Genomic DNA, 14,955 nt, shown 5'->3' with positions numbered 1-14,955 from the left:
CCCTCCTTGGTTAGTCTTATTTCTCTCCTCCTTTGCTTCTTCACAAGTGAGCAGACATTTTGTCAGCCACAGATAGATTTCTGTGCATACATGCACACTACACAGCTTTGAATACCATACTATTATTTTATCATAGTTTGGTTTGTGTATATGTGTGTACACACAGAAGGTAGATATATAGACCAATAAATTATATTTACTTCTAGTACCATTGCCATTGATTGTCTTTTTGATTCAAATTTTCAGGGTTTTATCCCAAAAGTTTGGGAAAGAGATTGGCAATAAAGAATGAGGTCTGTTTGATTGGGTTAAGTGCATTGGGTTTTCTATTTCAGGCTAATGCAGTATCTTCTCTATGGCACAACAAGTTTTAAAGTTTGAAGGTGGAGTTGAATTTGTATCCATCATTATTGATAGCATCACTCTTAGGTCTACTGACTGTCATTCTGAGTGTTCACCTCCTTCAGGCAGTGGCTTACCTGGTGGTAGTCTATCTTCTCTGTGTACAGCATTGAACACAAAGCTCTTGAATCATAATAAATGTAATAGGCCATGTCCTTTTGCATCAGCTTTGGCTGTAAATAATAGATTCTGCTTTGTAGTGTCTGTGGGCCTTAGGCATACTACTTTATTTCTTGAAGAGTTGGTAATCATAAAATGGTTACATAGAGAAAATGACACATCAAATCCAGTATATTTGTTTACTAAGCACATTTTATTAATACAGACTCACACAGCAGTGAGAGCTATGTTGTGTCATAAGGGCAAAGGATGTAAGGAAGATTCTGGAAAAAGTAAATGGAAAAACAACTTCTTATTTTTAGGTATATGGGAAAAATTATTTTCTCTTTCTTTCCCTCTCTCCCTCAAAGTGGTGATGGTAGGAGCAGAATATAACAGCTATTTGAGATCATTGTTAGAAAATTGAGAAAAAGCCCTACGTGCTTTGTTAACTACGATCTCTAGGTTGGAAACACTTACTTATTGAAAGGGTAGGAAAGTGTGGAGAAGAAAGTCTTGTCTGTAAGAACACTAACCCACAGAAGCTTGGTGCTGCTGCTGTGTCTTAGAAGTTTGGCTCTGGTGGATCTTGCAGTGGCATGTCGTTGTTATTTAGCCTCTGGTCACGTGGTGCCTGCTGATCTGTAGAGTGGGAAGCACAGTCCGCTTCGTGTTTGCCTTTTCGGAGTTGGGCTTGTAGCCACAGCATTGCATCATCATCTTTATTTGTACCAGGTGATTTGATTGACATGCTTGTTGCCTTAGTGGTTGAGGCAGGTAGAAAGTATCTGGGAGCAACAATCTTATGTAACTTTTGGACCTTGACTTGCATGAAAGCTTTCCTTTTAACCATTTGTTCTACAGTCTTGGATTTACTGTATGGGGGGGGGGGTGCAGGGCTGTCTGTGCCGCTCCTCCCATAGCCCTGTTCTTCCTGTGGTTATTTCAGACCTAACTCAGCTCAGTAAGCCTTAGGCTGCCTACTGCATACTGGACCTTACAGGACCCCAAAGCTCGCATTCTGCAGTTTGTTCAAATGTAACAGCACTCGTTGATACTGCCTGTTCTGTGTTACCAGAATGATGAAAGCAGGAATCCATATTAAAGTGGGATATTCATATTTGCAAATAACAATAAGAAAACTAAAAGTAGAATTTTAAGAAATTGGGAGAGGAAGGTTTTCTTTCAGGAGGAAAAATCTTGAGTGCCGTGAAAAAAGCTGAAAGGACCCACCAGGGAACTCTTGCATCAGTAGATTCAATTTTCTTTGCTACCTGTGCTTTCTTTAGGTCATGACTGCTGTGAGACAGTGAAGGTGCTGCTCTGTGCTTCCAAAGAGGGCCTGCCTGTGTTTGTAGTAGCCGAAGAAGACTTCCATTTCGTCCAGGATGAGGCGTATGATGCAGCTCAGTTCCTGGCAACCAGTGCTGGCAATCAGCAGGCTCTGAACTTCACCCGTTTCCTTGACCGGTCAGGACCCCCTTCTGGAGATGTCAACTCTCTGGATGAGAGGGTCGCCCTGGCGTTCAGACACCTGAAACTGCCCGCGGAGTGGAATGTGTTAGGGGCAGATCACACCTTGCACGGTGAGAATTCCCATGACTCACAGACTGCTCTGGGGTGCTCTGCCTTTGTTTTTCAACGACCATTGTGTTCGAGTGTTTGCATGGCTGAGTAACTTAGAATTCTGTCCGGAGTACTCCCTCTTCCCGGTGACATAACCTAAGAAGACTAGCACATCTCTGTGGATCTGCAGGGGATTTACACTTCGTGAGGAGAAGAGCAGAGTAACCAACCTTCTGCTGTTTAGTCACAAAATTATAAGTGCAGGGTTTTTGCTACTGAATCTGGGGCTCTGTAAAAATAGCGTGGAGTTGTAGAAAAGCAGCTATAAGGGAGTTGTGTCAGGGAAGCATGAGATCAAGATAAGCGTTGAGACACTGCGCACTTCTTTGACTAGGGTATTGATTTTATGTCTCTCTTTAGGTATAAAGTTCTGAAAGGGCCACATTAAAAAAAAAACCGCTTCTGTTGTAATAAATACTTACATAAACTCTCCTAATTAGACAAGGGTTTCCTCATATAATTATTCTTATAGCAAACGCTATCTAAATGTCATCATTTCAAATACGTATTTTTCTTCTTCTTCTTTTTTTTTTTTTTAGTAAAATATCCCTGGGTTCACAAAGGCTGAGGGGCTCCCAGCTGGATCAGGCCCTCTGAATAGGTGAGACAGTTGATTGGCTTGATCAGTTTGGGAGACATCTAGGCAGTGGGACCAAGTCCTGTGCTCAATGCATGAATTGGCTGTTTGAAACCAGGAACTTATGCAGGGACACTTGGCTTAGTCTGGGCGGAAGGGACTGGACCTCCCTGGACTGAGTCTACCAAGTTGATCACAGTCCTCGGGGGAGGACTTGTCCTGGAGGAGGTGGGAATGGAGGGTGGGCTGGGGGTAAGGGAAGGGCGTGGGAGGGGGGAGAATAGGGGAACCCATGGCTGATATGTAGAATTGAATGGTATTGTAAAATAAAAAATATATATCACAAATAAAAAAAAAAAAAAAAAAAAAAAAAAAAAAAATATCCCTGGGTTCATAAATAACATCCTGCTCCTATCCTTAGTGGAAATCCAACTGAAAAAAAAATGTAGAAATTTCCCACAGAGCACTCAGAACGTTTGCTTCATCACTGATGAGAGCTGCGTTGGAAGACTGGCAACCGGGCTTCTGACAGAGGGTTTGCTTACACTTGTACTTATCTCCAAAAGAGCATGTGGTCTTACGTGGTGTCTGGAGTCCACCCCACTTCAATTATAGTGTTGTGTAGGGTGAGCGGAGCAAAAGTCTTCCTCTCCACAGCTGAGATGAGTTAGTTTCTAAGGACAGAAGCCAGGCTTAGTTCCCGTTCTTCATACCAGTCAGATAAGTTGATTCTTTCTCCAGTGATCTAGTGGTAAGGAAATATTTGCTGGCATTGATTCTATTAAATCAAGTTTAAAGGTGGGTTGTGACCTAGCAGCAGAATGATAGGTCCCATGCTTTAGAGACATACTGATGGTGGTGACAAATACCAACAAGCATGGATTGTTCAGGTGAAACCGGAAAGAAGTGTGGACAATCAAATTTAGAAGAACAAATTGTTTTCACTTTATTAGTATAGTATCCAATAAACTTCTGTACTGCTAAGATATTAAGGTCCAAATACAGTTACAGCCTGAATACCTATTCATGGTTCCTGATTCTTCCTAGTAGCTCCTGCCATTTCTGTATTGATGGGTGAACAATTATTTTTACACTTTTATCCTGTCTTATTTAAAGAGGGCCCAGGACTTAGTTTGACCATGTTCTGTGATTAAACAGAACTGTTAGGGAAGCAAAGGTCAGAAGCTCTGGGCCCATGTTTCCTTGTCTTTTTGTTTTTAAACATCCCCAACCCCAATGTGTGTGTGTGTGTGTGTGTGTGTGTGTGTGTAGGTAGGTAGGTAGGTAGGTAGGTAAGTACGTAGTAGATTTTGTGAGCTGTTCAACGTGAATGCTGGAAATTGAACTCTGGTCCTCTGTCAGATCCAGCAAGTACTCTTAACTGCTGAGTCATTTCTCCAGCCCCTTCCTTCCTTGTCTTTAGTCAGAGGAAACTGGCAAGCTTTAATTCATTGTGTACTTTTACTACTTCTAGACTTTCTGAAGTATAAAGTGATACTAGCAAAGACTAATTTGTACACTTTTAGGAAAGTACAGATCCACAAAATGATGTCATTGCATACTTGTTACAGTGAGTATTATGGTTTGGATATAACACTCGGCAAAGGCACTTTTGTTGAAGCTTGGGACCCAGTTAGTGTTGTTGAAAGATAGATAATTGGGTCCTGGGGCAAGAGCCTCATTAGTAGATTAATCCATTGATGAGTTACTGACTGAATAAACTATTAGGAGGTAGGCCTGGATGAAGGCAGTCATTCACCGAGGGTGCGCTTTGAAGAGTGTATCATGTCACTGGCTTTTCCCCTTTCTACTTCCTGTTGAGGTAAGCAGCTTTGATCCACTTGATTTCCACATGATTTCCATGATTACCACTGCCATGATTTCCTGCCTCATAGTAGGTCCATAAACCAGTTCACAGACTGCAGCCATGAGGCAAAGGAGAAATGGCTCAGTTGGTAGAGTGCTTGCCCAGCACGCATGGAGAGCTGGGGTCAATCCCCAGCACCTCGGACGGCAGGTGTGGTGAAGCACACGTGGAATTCCCGGCCATAGCAGGTGGATGCAGGAGGAACAGGAGTTCAAGGTCGTTCATAGTCCGTTTGAGATATATGAGACCCCATGTTGTGTTATAGAACCAGAGGGATGGATTGACACAAACAGCTAAAACTAAAAGGATGAAGTTCAAACATGGACTCAGAATAATATCTCCCATACTGCTTTTGGAAAAGCCAACTTGGAAGAAGTTTGGTAGTTTCTTCTGTCACCTAGTATTCCACTTTTGGGTATTTACCCTAGAAAAATGAAAGTGTATCTTTACCAAAATGTCTGTATACAAATGTACCTGCAGTAGCACTAATCATGTATCACCAGAAATGAAAACAGCTCACATCCCTCTGTGAGTGAGCACACTAACCAATTTTGATACAGCAATATAATTGAATATCACTCAACAATTCAAAAGGAACAAAGTATTGATATGTGCAGCAGCTTGGATGTATTTTGAATTCTTTGTGCTTAAATCAAAGTCAGTTCCCAAAGAGCCATAATATATAGTTCTGCTAATATATTCTGAAAAAGTGTTACTAAAAAAATAAAAATAAATTCTAAAAAATCAGTAGTTACCATGGCTTGGGAGTAGGGAAAAGGATTAACTTCAAAGTCTTATCATGAGAGAATTCTTTGTGGATATGGGAGTTATTTTGCAGCCTGTTTTTGTGATAGTTTACAAGACCCTAATACATACTGTATATCTCCCCCAAATGAATTTTATTGTATATACACATTTTAAATAGTAACTAAAATTCAAAAGTAATTGAACAAGTTAAATACATACTTTGCAAGGTAAAATATTTAATGTATTTATTCTTATATTTGTGTGTGTATGTGTATATGTGTGAACACATGTACATATATACAACACCACCCATGTAGTCAGGACAACCTGCAGGAGTCCATTCTTTTTATCACATGAGTTTGTGGAATAAAACTCATATTGTCAGGCTTGGTGGCAAATGCCTTTACTGCGCCATTTCACTGAGTAAAATTCATAATACAGAGATTTAATTTTAAAAGTATGTAAATTAATGCCTTGAATCATGAATCTGATTTCGAGTGCTCTCAGTCACATTCGGTAGTATAGATAGTTTGCTCAGTTGTGGGTTAGAATCTAGGAATATTGGCTGTGATCATGATAGATGGATATGTTAAGAGCCTATGTTTGCTGTTAAAAAAAATGAATGCAATGGAATAATCTGTTTACACCAGCCATTTTATTAGTTAATTGCAATGCATTTTAAAGGAAAGAGGTATGAAACAAACTTGGTACCTGTGATGAAAACAGGTAGATGTCAGGACGACTTGTTATATAATAGGGCCACTTGCTGTTGAATTTTGTTCCAGAGTAATACTTCTAGTACTGTACAAAGGAGGAATGCAAGATTTATGGGCAGTCCTCCCACTAATGGTTGAGATGCATCGCTCTTTACCCCACCTCTCACCTCCAGGTCAGTGACTCCTTTGAACGTAGTTCTTATTTCTCCTTGGGAAAAATGCATATAGCTGCCTACTCATAAACGTTTACATATAACAGATTTCACAGCCCTCCTGAACCTCAGGCATGAACATGAAGTTAAGAAGCCCTGCTTAGTTTGGCGTTTTTTAAATGGAAAGAACAAGGGAATTGGAGTTTACTTGTTATATCCTGGCTTCACTATGGCACTTTGCGGAAAACATTAAATTGTTACTTAAATTTTTCATCAATAAAGTGGACAAGAGTGTAGCCTGGTAGTGTGTACTGGTTTGCAGGCTGGTTGTTTGAATATACCATGACCACTATCTTACTATCTTTTCAAGGCACAAAACATACCTTGACAGGTCAAAAACAAGTCTCATGAAAGGATAGAGCAGGCCAGTCCTAAGAGGAAGGGTCTTCAAAGAAAAATGGGATTGCTTTCCTTTGCTCTTATGTTTTGCTGAAGTTAGTCTTAACTTTAAGTTTGAGCAAGAAGAAATTTGGTTATTATTCTTTAAAAGATTTTTAGTATTTATTTACTTTTTCATTCATTCGAGACAGGACCTCACTATGTAGTCCTAGCTATCTTGGAACTTGCTACGTAGACCAGACTAGTTATAGAGAGCCCCATGCTTCTGCCTCCTGAGTGCTAGTATTGAAGGCATGCATAACTATACCTAGCTATGTTTTATTTATGAGTATGAATGTTTTGCGTAGATGTGTATATTTGTACCATGTATGTGCCTGATGCCCACCAAGGCCAGAAGAGGAACTCAGATCCTCTGGAACTAGAGTTACAGATGCTGCTCTGTGGATGCTGGGAACTGAATCTGGGTCCTCTACAAAAGCAGCAAATGCTCTTAACCACTGAGCCATCTCTGCGGCACTTGTCTATTTTGTTTCTTCCAAATGTCTTCCATTCTCAAGTTTATATAAGGAAGTCTCCACACTGTGCTTTTTGCCACAGGCTGCCTTAATTGAAAATAATGAAAGTTCATCTGGGTGGAAGGTGAGCTGTGTAGCACAGACACCTTATTTCTTTTTTTCCTGAATTTTCCAAGCCTTATTTAGTTGCCAAATCTCTTCAGTGTCTATGTGCTTAGAAAGAAGATAAGTTGAGTGTTGTATTGTAGCAATCAGTATAACTCTCAGGTAGCATACAGTGAGCCCATTGAATATTTTCTGTACAGTAAGCAAGGAGAAACACATCCTAGCGGATATTTCCATCCTATGCCCTCTTGGTATTGTACAGGGAAGTGAAAGTTAGATGTAAGTATCTTTGAGGGTGGCAGTCATCCCCACAATTTTGGTAGAGAATGTTGACAGGTTTAAGAAGAACGCCCTAAGAATAGGCAGTGCGTTCTCACTGGCTGACTTTGGTTAGTAGATACTCAACCTTAATCATGTGGTGATATGGTTCCTACAGCCCTTTCAGGGTGTTTGATAACTCTCCATATCAAGTTTATCCTTGTTATACTAGTATTTGTGTGTTTTTCCAGTTACCTTCTCTGCTAAAGAAGAAAAGAATAAAATATAGGAAGATTGCTTTGGATTTTCCCGTCTTGGCAAAGGATTAATCGACTTCTAAAATAGACAGTTCCTATCAGCAGGAAGGTTTAAGCTCTAAAAGGTTTTGCTGCCTCCAAGACCTTGTTATTGTTACAGTCATTCTCATTTTTCCCCTAAAAAGCCCATTTCCTGCCCCCAGCCTGTTAAGGATGCATCCATTCCTTGTGAATGTAAAGATTCCTGCTTCTTGTGGGTCTACAGGTTTATTTATAGGCCAGTACTCAAAAGTGAAATGGACAGGGCAGAGACTTTGAAATCTCATAGCTGCAGGTTCAAACAGTGCTGTGAGGAGAGCTTGTTGGGTAGATTGATGGGCTAGGACCATCCAGAGAATCTAATAGCCGTTTATTCAGGAAATGTAACTTGAAAAAGATTAAAGTCTTCCAGCAGACCCCTTGTGGTTGAGTGAAAGCCTTCTGGGTAAATCAGCTTTCCTGCAGCTCTGGGGAGCTGTGTGAAAGTGTGTCCTGCATGAAAGCAGATAGCAGTTGGAGCTTGCAAACCTCTCTGCTCCCCTTCTCTGGTTTAGCCACTCCATGATAGACCTTCGCATTTAAGTATGGTTGTTACGGTTTGAACCTAGAACGATCCTACATTTTTGAATGCTATTTTTAAGGTTCTAGAGCCTTTCAGTTGGGACTGGCTCATGGAAGAGGTCACTAGGGGCTGGTCTTTGGGGGTGACACCTGCTCCTGCTTCCAGCCCTAGTCTAACTGATGCCCTGTGTGCTACCATGCGAACAAACTTTGGCTACCTTCTCACACTGCCATGTTTCCCCTGCTATGACTGGGTAAATTTCTGGTACCAAGAGCCAAGATAACGCCCTCCCTTAGTTGTTTTGGCAGGTATTTTGATCACGACTTTGGGAGAAGTAATGAACACAGTGGTCAAAAGGTACATAACCAACATGGGCCCTACGAAATGTACCTAAAAGAGAGACATTCAGTAGGGCAAAGATGAAGAGGAATTGTTGGAAATACTGTAAGAACAGTCTGATTCCCTTGATAGAATTAAATTCTATTGTGATGAAGGACCCAAATAACACTAGGAAATCTAGCTAGCAGCCTAAAAACAAAGTTGGGAGCTGGGGGAGTGGCTTGGGGTTAAGACCTTGCTGCCCAAGCATGACAATCTGAGTTTGGATCCCAGCACCGAGTAGAAAGCCAAGTGTGGTGGCTCACATTTCTAACCAGTGCTGGGGGTTGGAGATGAGCAGATCCTGGGAGCTCTTGGCCACCATGCCCATGAGCACCTCCAACCTACACCCACAAAAATTTAGTAACTCCTGAAATATAGAGGAAGAAAACCAAGAATCATGGGTTGAAGAACCATATGATTATTGATTGTGAAATATATGAAAATTGATTGTGAATTATCGGTACTCTGTAGTTAAACTTGAGATGAAAGGGAGAGAAGCAATCTGGGAGGCTGAGGTTAAGGTTAGAGCTCTTATGCTATTGTAACAAAACAGCCTGGATGAAACTCCATTAGTATTTTAATCTTTTCCCTCCTTTTATCTTTGCCTCCTCTTTTTTGAACCTAATTCGAGTGACTCCTGTGAAGAGCCAGTAGACTTTGAAAAAGAATAGGTGGTTATTTAGTCAATCTGATGGAATTCCACATGGCAGCTATGTGGAGAATCTCAGAAAGGATGGAAGTAGCCTCGTATGTTTGCTGTATCACTTCATTTATATGGACTTTCTGCATAGGTAGAAACCATGCAAACTTCAAAGCAGTGGTCGTCTCTAATAATGAAGCTTTAACTGGAAAAGGGCATAAAGGAACGTTGCGTGACGTTCATATTGTCCTATATTTTGATGGGAGTTTGACTTAACACAAGTATCAAGTGTGCCAGGTGTGATGGCCGATGCTTTTAATCCCAGCACTTGGGAAGCAGAACCAGGCAGGTTTCTGAGTTCGAGGCCAACCTGGTCTACAAAATGAGTTCTAGGACAGCCAGAGCTACATAGTGAGAAAAAAAATATTATACTGTATCACTTGTATTTTCCTATATTTTAGTCATTTAAACTTACAGCATGTATTGAATTCTAGTTGGTGGTACCCATCAAGTTAGTCTGATGTCTTCAACTTTCTTTGAAATGTATGAACAGTAAGATGGATTGATGAAATCTGGAAGGAAAGATAGTTGATAAAGTACATACATTGATGGGGGAACATTTATTGCAGGACTTAAGTAGTTGAGTATCTGGTAATTGTGGAATCTTGTAGTTTATATGTATTCGAAACCGTAATAGAAGATGAGGGGTGGGATTGAAAAGTGGGGATGACATAAGACTCGAGGTGCTTGGCCTTATGGTAACTCATCTTCTGGTGACTCAGAGCAAAGGTACTAGAAAGAGTGGAGGCTGGAAAGAGCCACTTTGAGGAGATATTGCCTGATAAGGCTGGAATTAACCAGCTCTGAAAAAATAACCACATATTTCCTGGTCCCTAAGTGCTTGGTTCTTTGGTGTTTTGATAAGGTTGTCAGGGTGCTGTGATTGGCACAAAGCACAAGTCAGGTGTGTTTAATCCTTGGTGAGCATTCTTTCTGCCTTTTCTCCTGGCCTTGCCACTTCTACAGAGAGTGTGTTTTTAAAATGTATGCTTGGAAACAATTATTTCTTCAAGGACATGATTTTCTGTGGGCTTTTTAGGGATTGGGGTTCAGTTCTTAGAGCATTGAGTATCTAATCCTGACCCCGTGTATCTCAGCATGCTGCTCCAGAGCTGTTTTCCCAGTCCCTGAGGCATCGCTTCCTCTTCAGTCTCTGTCCCTGCTTGAACTCATTGCAGGTCCTGAATTGATCCCATGTATTAAAAAGATCAATCTGCTTTTAGTGAAATTGTGTTGGTCACAAGGTGACACCCAGTGACACCTTATGACCTTATGTCACCTTAGGAAACAGTACAGTTGGGACTGGAGCCGTCTCTCAGTGATTAAGTGCTCATATACCACTTTGGCAAAGGACCTGAGTTCAGTTCCCAGCACTCAAGTCAAGTGGTTCACAATTGGCCTGTAACTCCAGCTCCAGAGGATTCCACTCCCCCACTTCACTCATGTGCAAAAATCGCCCAGCCCAAAAGAAACAAAAATCCTTTAAAAATGGTTTGTAAGAAGCACTGCAGTTCGTTGTAAAGCCACACCTTCAAAGATGTGTGCATTCCTGCTGTGACACTCATATAGAGAATCATCTGGAGATTTCGGAGCACAGGAAGACGCTGGGGTCCGTCCAAGAAGTCTGAGAATGCCAAGTAAAGAAGTTGAGACCCAGAAACCATGCAGAATAAGAGATGAAAGCCGAGCCTACAGGAGGAAAGGAAGCACGACTGCTGGATCTGAGTAATGGGTGTCACCCGTGGGGCCACAGGCAGCGGCTCTGTCTTCACAGCCCAGCCCCAGAGGATGAGCTAGGAAAAGCGCCGCTAGTGAAGTGAACGTGCAATTTGAAGCCCGAGGACAGGGCCGGAAGCAGGGAAAGGGAGGAGAACTGGTATTAACGAGAACCCTACAGCCAGTTGTTAGTCTAGCATTTCATCTACCCCTCTCTGTTACAACAGCTCTGAGAAATGATGGTGTCTTGCTCCAGGGATATGAAAGTGAAGCTCAGAGAGGCAAGCGAACCATGCCTAGTCACACTGATGCTTAAGGCCGGGCTCGAACCCACTTTTGCCTGATCTGAAGCCCTTTCTCATCCTACCCACCCTTCTTAGTGACCCAGGATGCCAAAAAGGATCCTTCATTTCCAGTGAAAAAAAGCCAAGCCCATGGTGAAGTTATTAGTGTAGTCTTACAGTTCGTCTCACTGGACCTGAAGATTCATTTCATTTTCTCATTAGGCAAACACAAAGCTGGTAGTGCCAGCAATTTGATATGCCCTTAGTGTGAGGGACTGAAGACCTGTGTGTTCTTAACAAGTCTAACCTGTTCTTAGTGTTTAACTAGCCAGCTCCTGTCTGCGCGCTCTTTAAAAAGTAATTATACCCTTCTGGATATACCCATCTAAGTCCTGACAACTGTTCTTCTTAGATCCCCATCCTATGGAAGGAGATGCATTTACTTTGGTTATTGTTGTTGTTTTAATGGAAGGAACATAACATAATCATCTTTATCAGCCTCTCTGAAAAAGTACAGAAATGACTTGGTTCTCTCGTGTGGGTATTTGTCTCCTATTGAAGATTTTGCATCATAATTTTTTTTCTAGCTCAGTTGTCTTTACTTGAAAGGGGATTTTACCTGGAATAAAGTTGTTTGCTTGTGTGTTATTGTTTACCTTCCAGACCTTAGATACTTGGAGGCAATAAAATCTACCTTGTCTTTTTCTGTTGTGGTGGTTTCTTTGGTCTGTGTTGGTGGTTATTGTCATATGTTCTTATTTTTACGTTTTTCCCCCCATTTACAGATGGTGGCCCCCGGGAAACATTGATGCATTTTGCTGTGCGGCTGGGACTGTTGCGGTTGACATGGTTCCTGTTACAGAAGCCAGGTGGCCGTGGGGCTCTCAGCATCCACAACAAGGAAGGGGCAACGCCTGTAAGCCTGGCATTGGAGCGAGGTTATCATAAGCTCCACCAGCTTCTGACTGAGTAAGCGTTCATTCCCGTTTCCCTCCTGTCACTAGCCCCACCCCGTACTTCCTAGTAGTACAGCCCACTGGCTCTGTACCTCGCCTGCCCGCCTGCCTCGGAGGTCCCTCCGTAAGCTTGCTCCTGTTAACCGCTTCATTGTTGAGAGACCAGTGTGAGTCACGTTACCATTTTTCTTTCTCTCGTCTGTTTTTCTCTTGTCTGTTTTCACTGTTTCTTATTGCCTGTATTTTATAGAAATCTCAGAATGAAATCTTGTCTGTGGAGGCAGTGTAACGTTACTAGTGTATATAGTTCATGTGATTGAGTAGAGGAAGAAACAGTTTTGCTGTGTCACACTTTTTTTTTCCTGGTATGTCTTCAAGACATGAGGGGGTAATTAGAAATTAACAGTTAGTTGTTATAATTGTATATAAACAACGGTAACAAGTTGAATTTTGGTTTGACTACAGTTCTGTGACTAAAGTTAGGAGCAGTGGTTTCTTGCGAGTAGCAGTTCAAAGCCATTGCATTGCTGTGGAAATATGCAGTAGGAAATCCTGTTTGTCTTTGAATTCAGTTCATGTTTTTTAAAGACTCCTCTGGAGGAAGACTAGTAGTCAAAACATTGAAAGGTTTTCCCCCCTTTATAAATAAACGAGTAAATAGAGTATCCAGCGCTTTTTCACTGGAATATTTTCTTGCTTAATATATTTTTACTAGTTTTGTGATCATCATTTTTCTGTCATATTACATGAACCAAACTGTGTTGGTTCCCTGTTCTTTAGTATGAGGGATCCTTGTAAACCGAGGCAGTATTTCCAAATTCTCAGATATTTTGCTTTGCTTGAGTTAGATTTAATTTAGTTGCATTTCATGTCATTATTAGTTGCGTGTGTACAAGGTAGTCTGGAAGGACCAGGAAGAGGGCTTAGGATTTAAAGAAGCTTACAGTTGTATAAGCAGTTGTTTTCTTTCTTTCTTTCTTTTCTTCATCTGCCAAGCTTATAACTTTGCCCGTCAAGCCAGGCAGAAAGGTCTTTGCAGACAGCCTTGCAGTGGATGCTATGATACAGTAGTGGAAGGAGGGGCACCCTTCATCTTGGATGAGCTTTAGATACCTGAGCTCTCCTATGACTGTACCAGAATGTGGTCTATTATGTTCCTTCATACTTGCCGTCTGGCCGGTGATTAGTTTCATTTTGTTATTTGCCTCATGGTTTCAGGGAGGGAGACATTGTTCTAAAAATTAAAACACTTAACTCAGAATAACTGTTATGATTTTCAAATGCACTTCCTCCAGATTTGATATTACAGCTGAGTGTTTGCTGGGAAGCCAAGTTTGTTATGGACTGCCATCCAAATGGGGAAATAAAATGATTGCAACAGCTTCATTATTAAATGTTTGGACCAGGATGTCACAAGACAGTTATTGCAGCATGACTTTAAGAAAGTTGGAATATATTTATTCTTGGAGAGTTTTTGTTTACTTCAAAATACAACCTCTGTTATTTACAGAAAAGTAAAAGTTACCAATGCTTCCTTTTAAAGGAAGAGTGGCGAGGGAAAAATCAGCCTGAGAAATGGAAGTAGAGGACTTTGGTAAGAGTGTGACCACCTTATTGCAGGTCTCTTTCCCTTAGCATGAATTCCTCTGGGTAGTCACTGTTTTGAAGCCAAGGAAACAAGCTGAGTCACATCTGGCAATTAAAAAAGTAGGTGTAGATACCATTCTTGTAGTTCTCTTAGTCTTGGTTGAATACCAGCAGGCTTTGCTAGAATACAGCAATGATGGTAGGTCAGGAAAGATCACTGTTTTCTCTTTCTCTATTGTGGGGACACACACACTCTAAAATGTACTCTTTGGTTAGTTTTAATTATATAACTCATTGTTATCTGCCCATCACTACTGTCCATTTCTAGAACCTACCATGAATTCACCCAGAAACCCTGTACACATGTAGCACTAACTCTGTACCACTCTTTCCCCATTCCCTGGTAACCTCTGTTCTACTTCTGTTCTCCAAGAGTCTCCATTCTAGGTACCTCACATGAGCAGAACATAGAATGTCTGTGCTTCTGCATCTGGTTCCTTTTACATCGCACAATATCCTTAAGATTCAGCTGTGAGCCAGGCATGGTGGGGCACACCTTTAATCCCAGCACTTGGGAGACAGAGGCCAGCAGATCTCTGTGAGTTCGAGGTCAACCTGATCTACTTAGTAAGTTCTAGGACAGCCAGGGCTATGTAGAGAGACCTTGGCTCAAAAACAAAAGTGATTTAGTTGTGTTATGTACTATTTATCAGAATAATAATTTTTTTAAGATTTCTAAAATTTAAATATTCTCATCATAAAAAAGTAGTAGATAAGGTGATGAATATGTTAAGCGGATTGATTTAAATAGTTTTTACACTTTATACATCTGTTGAAATAGTCACATTATGCACCATAAATATGCAGGTTGGCTTTTTTATTTTTTATTTTGCCAGTTTTAAAAAAGGTCCAAATGACATTTAAAGGTAAACGTAACCTAAAAGTTGATCAACAGATGAATAAACAAAACATGTAAACAAAATGTGTATGCATAGGATGGGTTATTATTT

The 14,955-nt window shown here is 41.0% G+C and overlaps 1 protein-coding gene across 8 annotated transcripts in view; it reads left to right on the top strand.

Moving 5' to 3' along the window:
• Positions 1–14,955, top strand: part of Akap13 (A-kinase anchoring protein 13) — a 302,085-nt gene that overhangs the window by 117,833 nt on the left and 169,297 nt on the right. For all 8 annotated transcript variants that reach the window (XM_037198603.1, XM_037198597.1, XM_037198599.1 and 5 more), the window contains exons 4-5: positions 1,791–2,087; positions 12,188–12,371. In XM_037198603.1, coding sequence (XP_037054498.1) covers positions 1,791–2,087; positions 12,188–12,371 — 481 coding nt within the window. The remainder of the gene's footprint in view (positions 1–1,790; positions 2,088–12,187; positions 12,372–14,955) is intronic.

This window comes from Peromyscus leucopus, chromosome 1 (assembly GCF_004664715.2).
Source record: "Peromyscus leucopus breed LL Stock chromosome 1, UCI_PerLeu_2.1, whole genome shotgun sequence".
In the NCBI taxonomy this organism is placed as follows: Eukaryota; Metazoa; Chordata; class Mammalia; order Rodentia; family Cricetidae; genus Peromyscus; species Peromyscus leucopus.
Note: the sequence above shows the minus strand (reverse complement) of the source record. Positions and strands in the feature narration are given on the sequence as shown.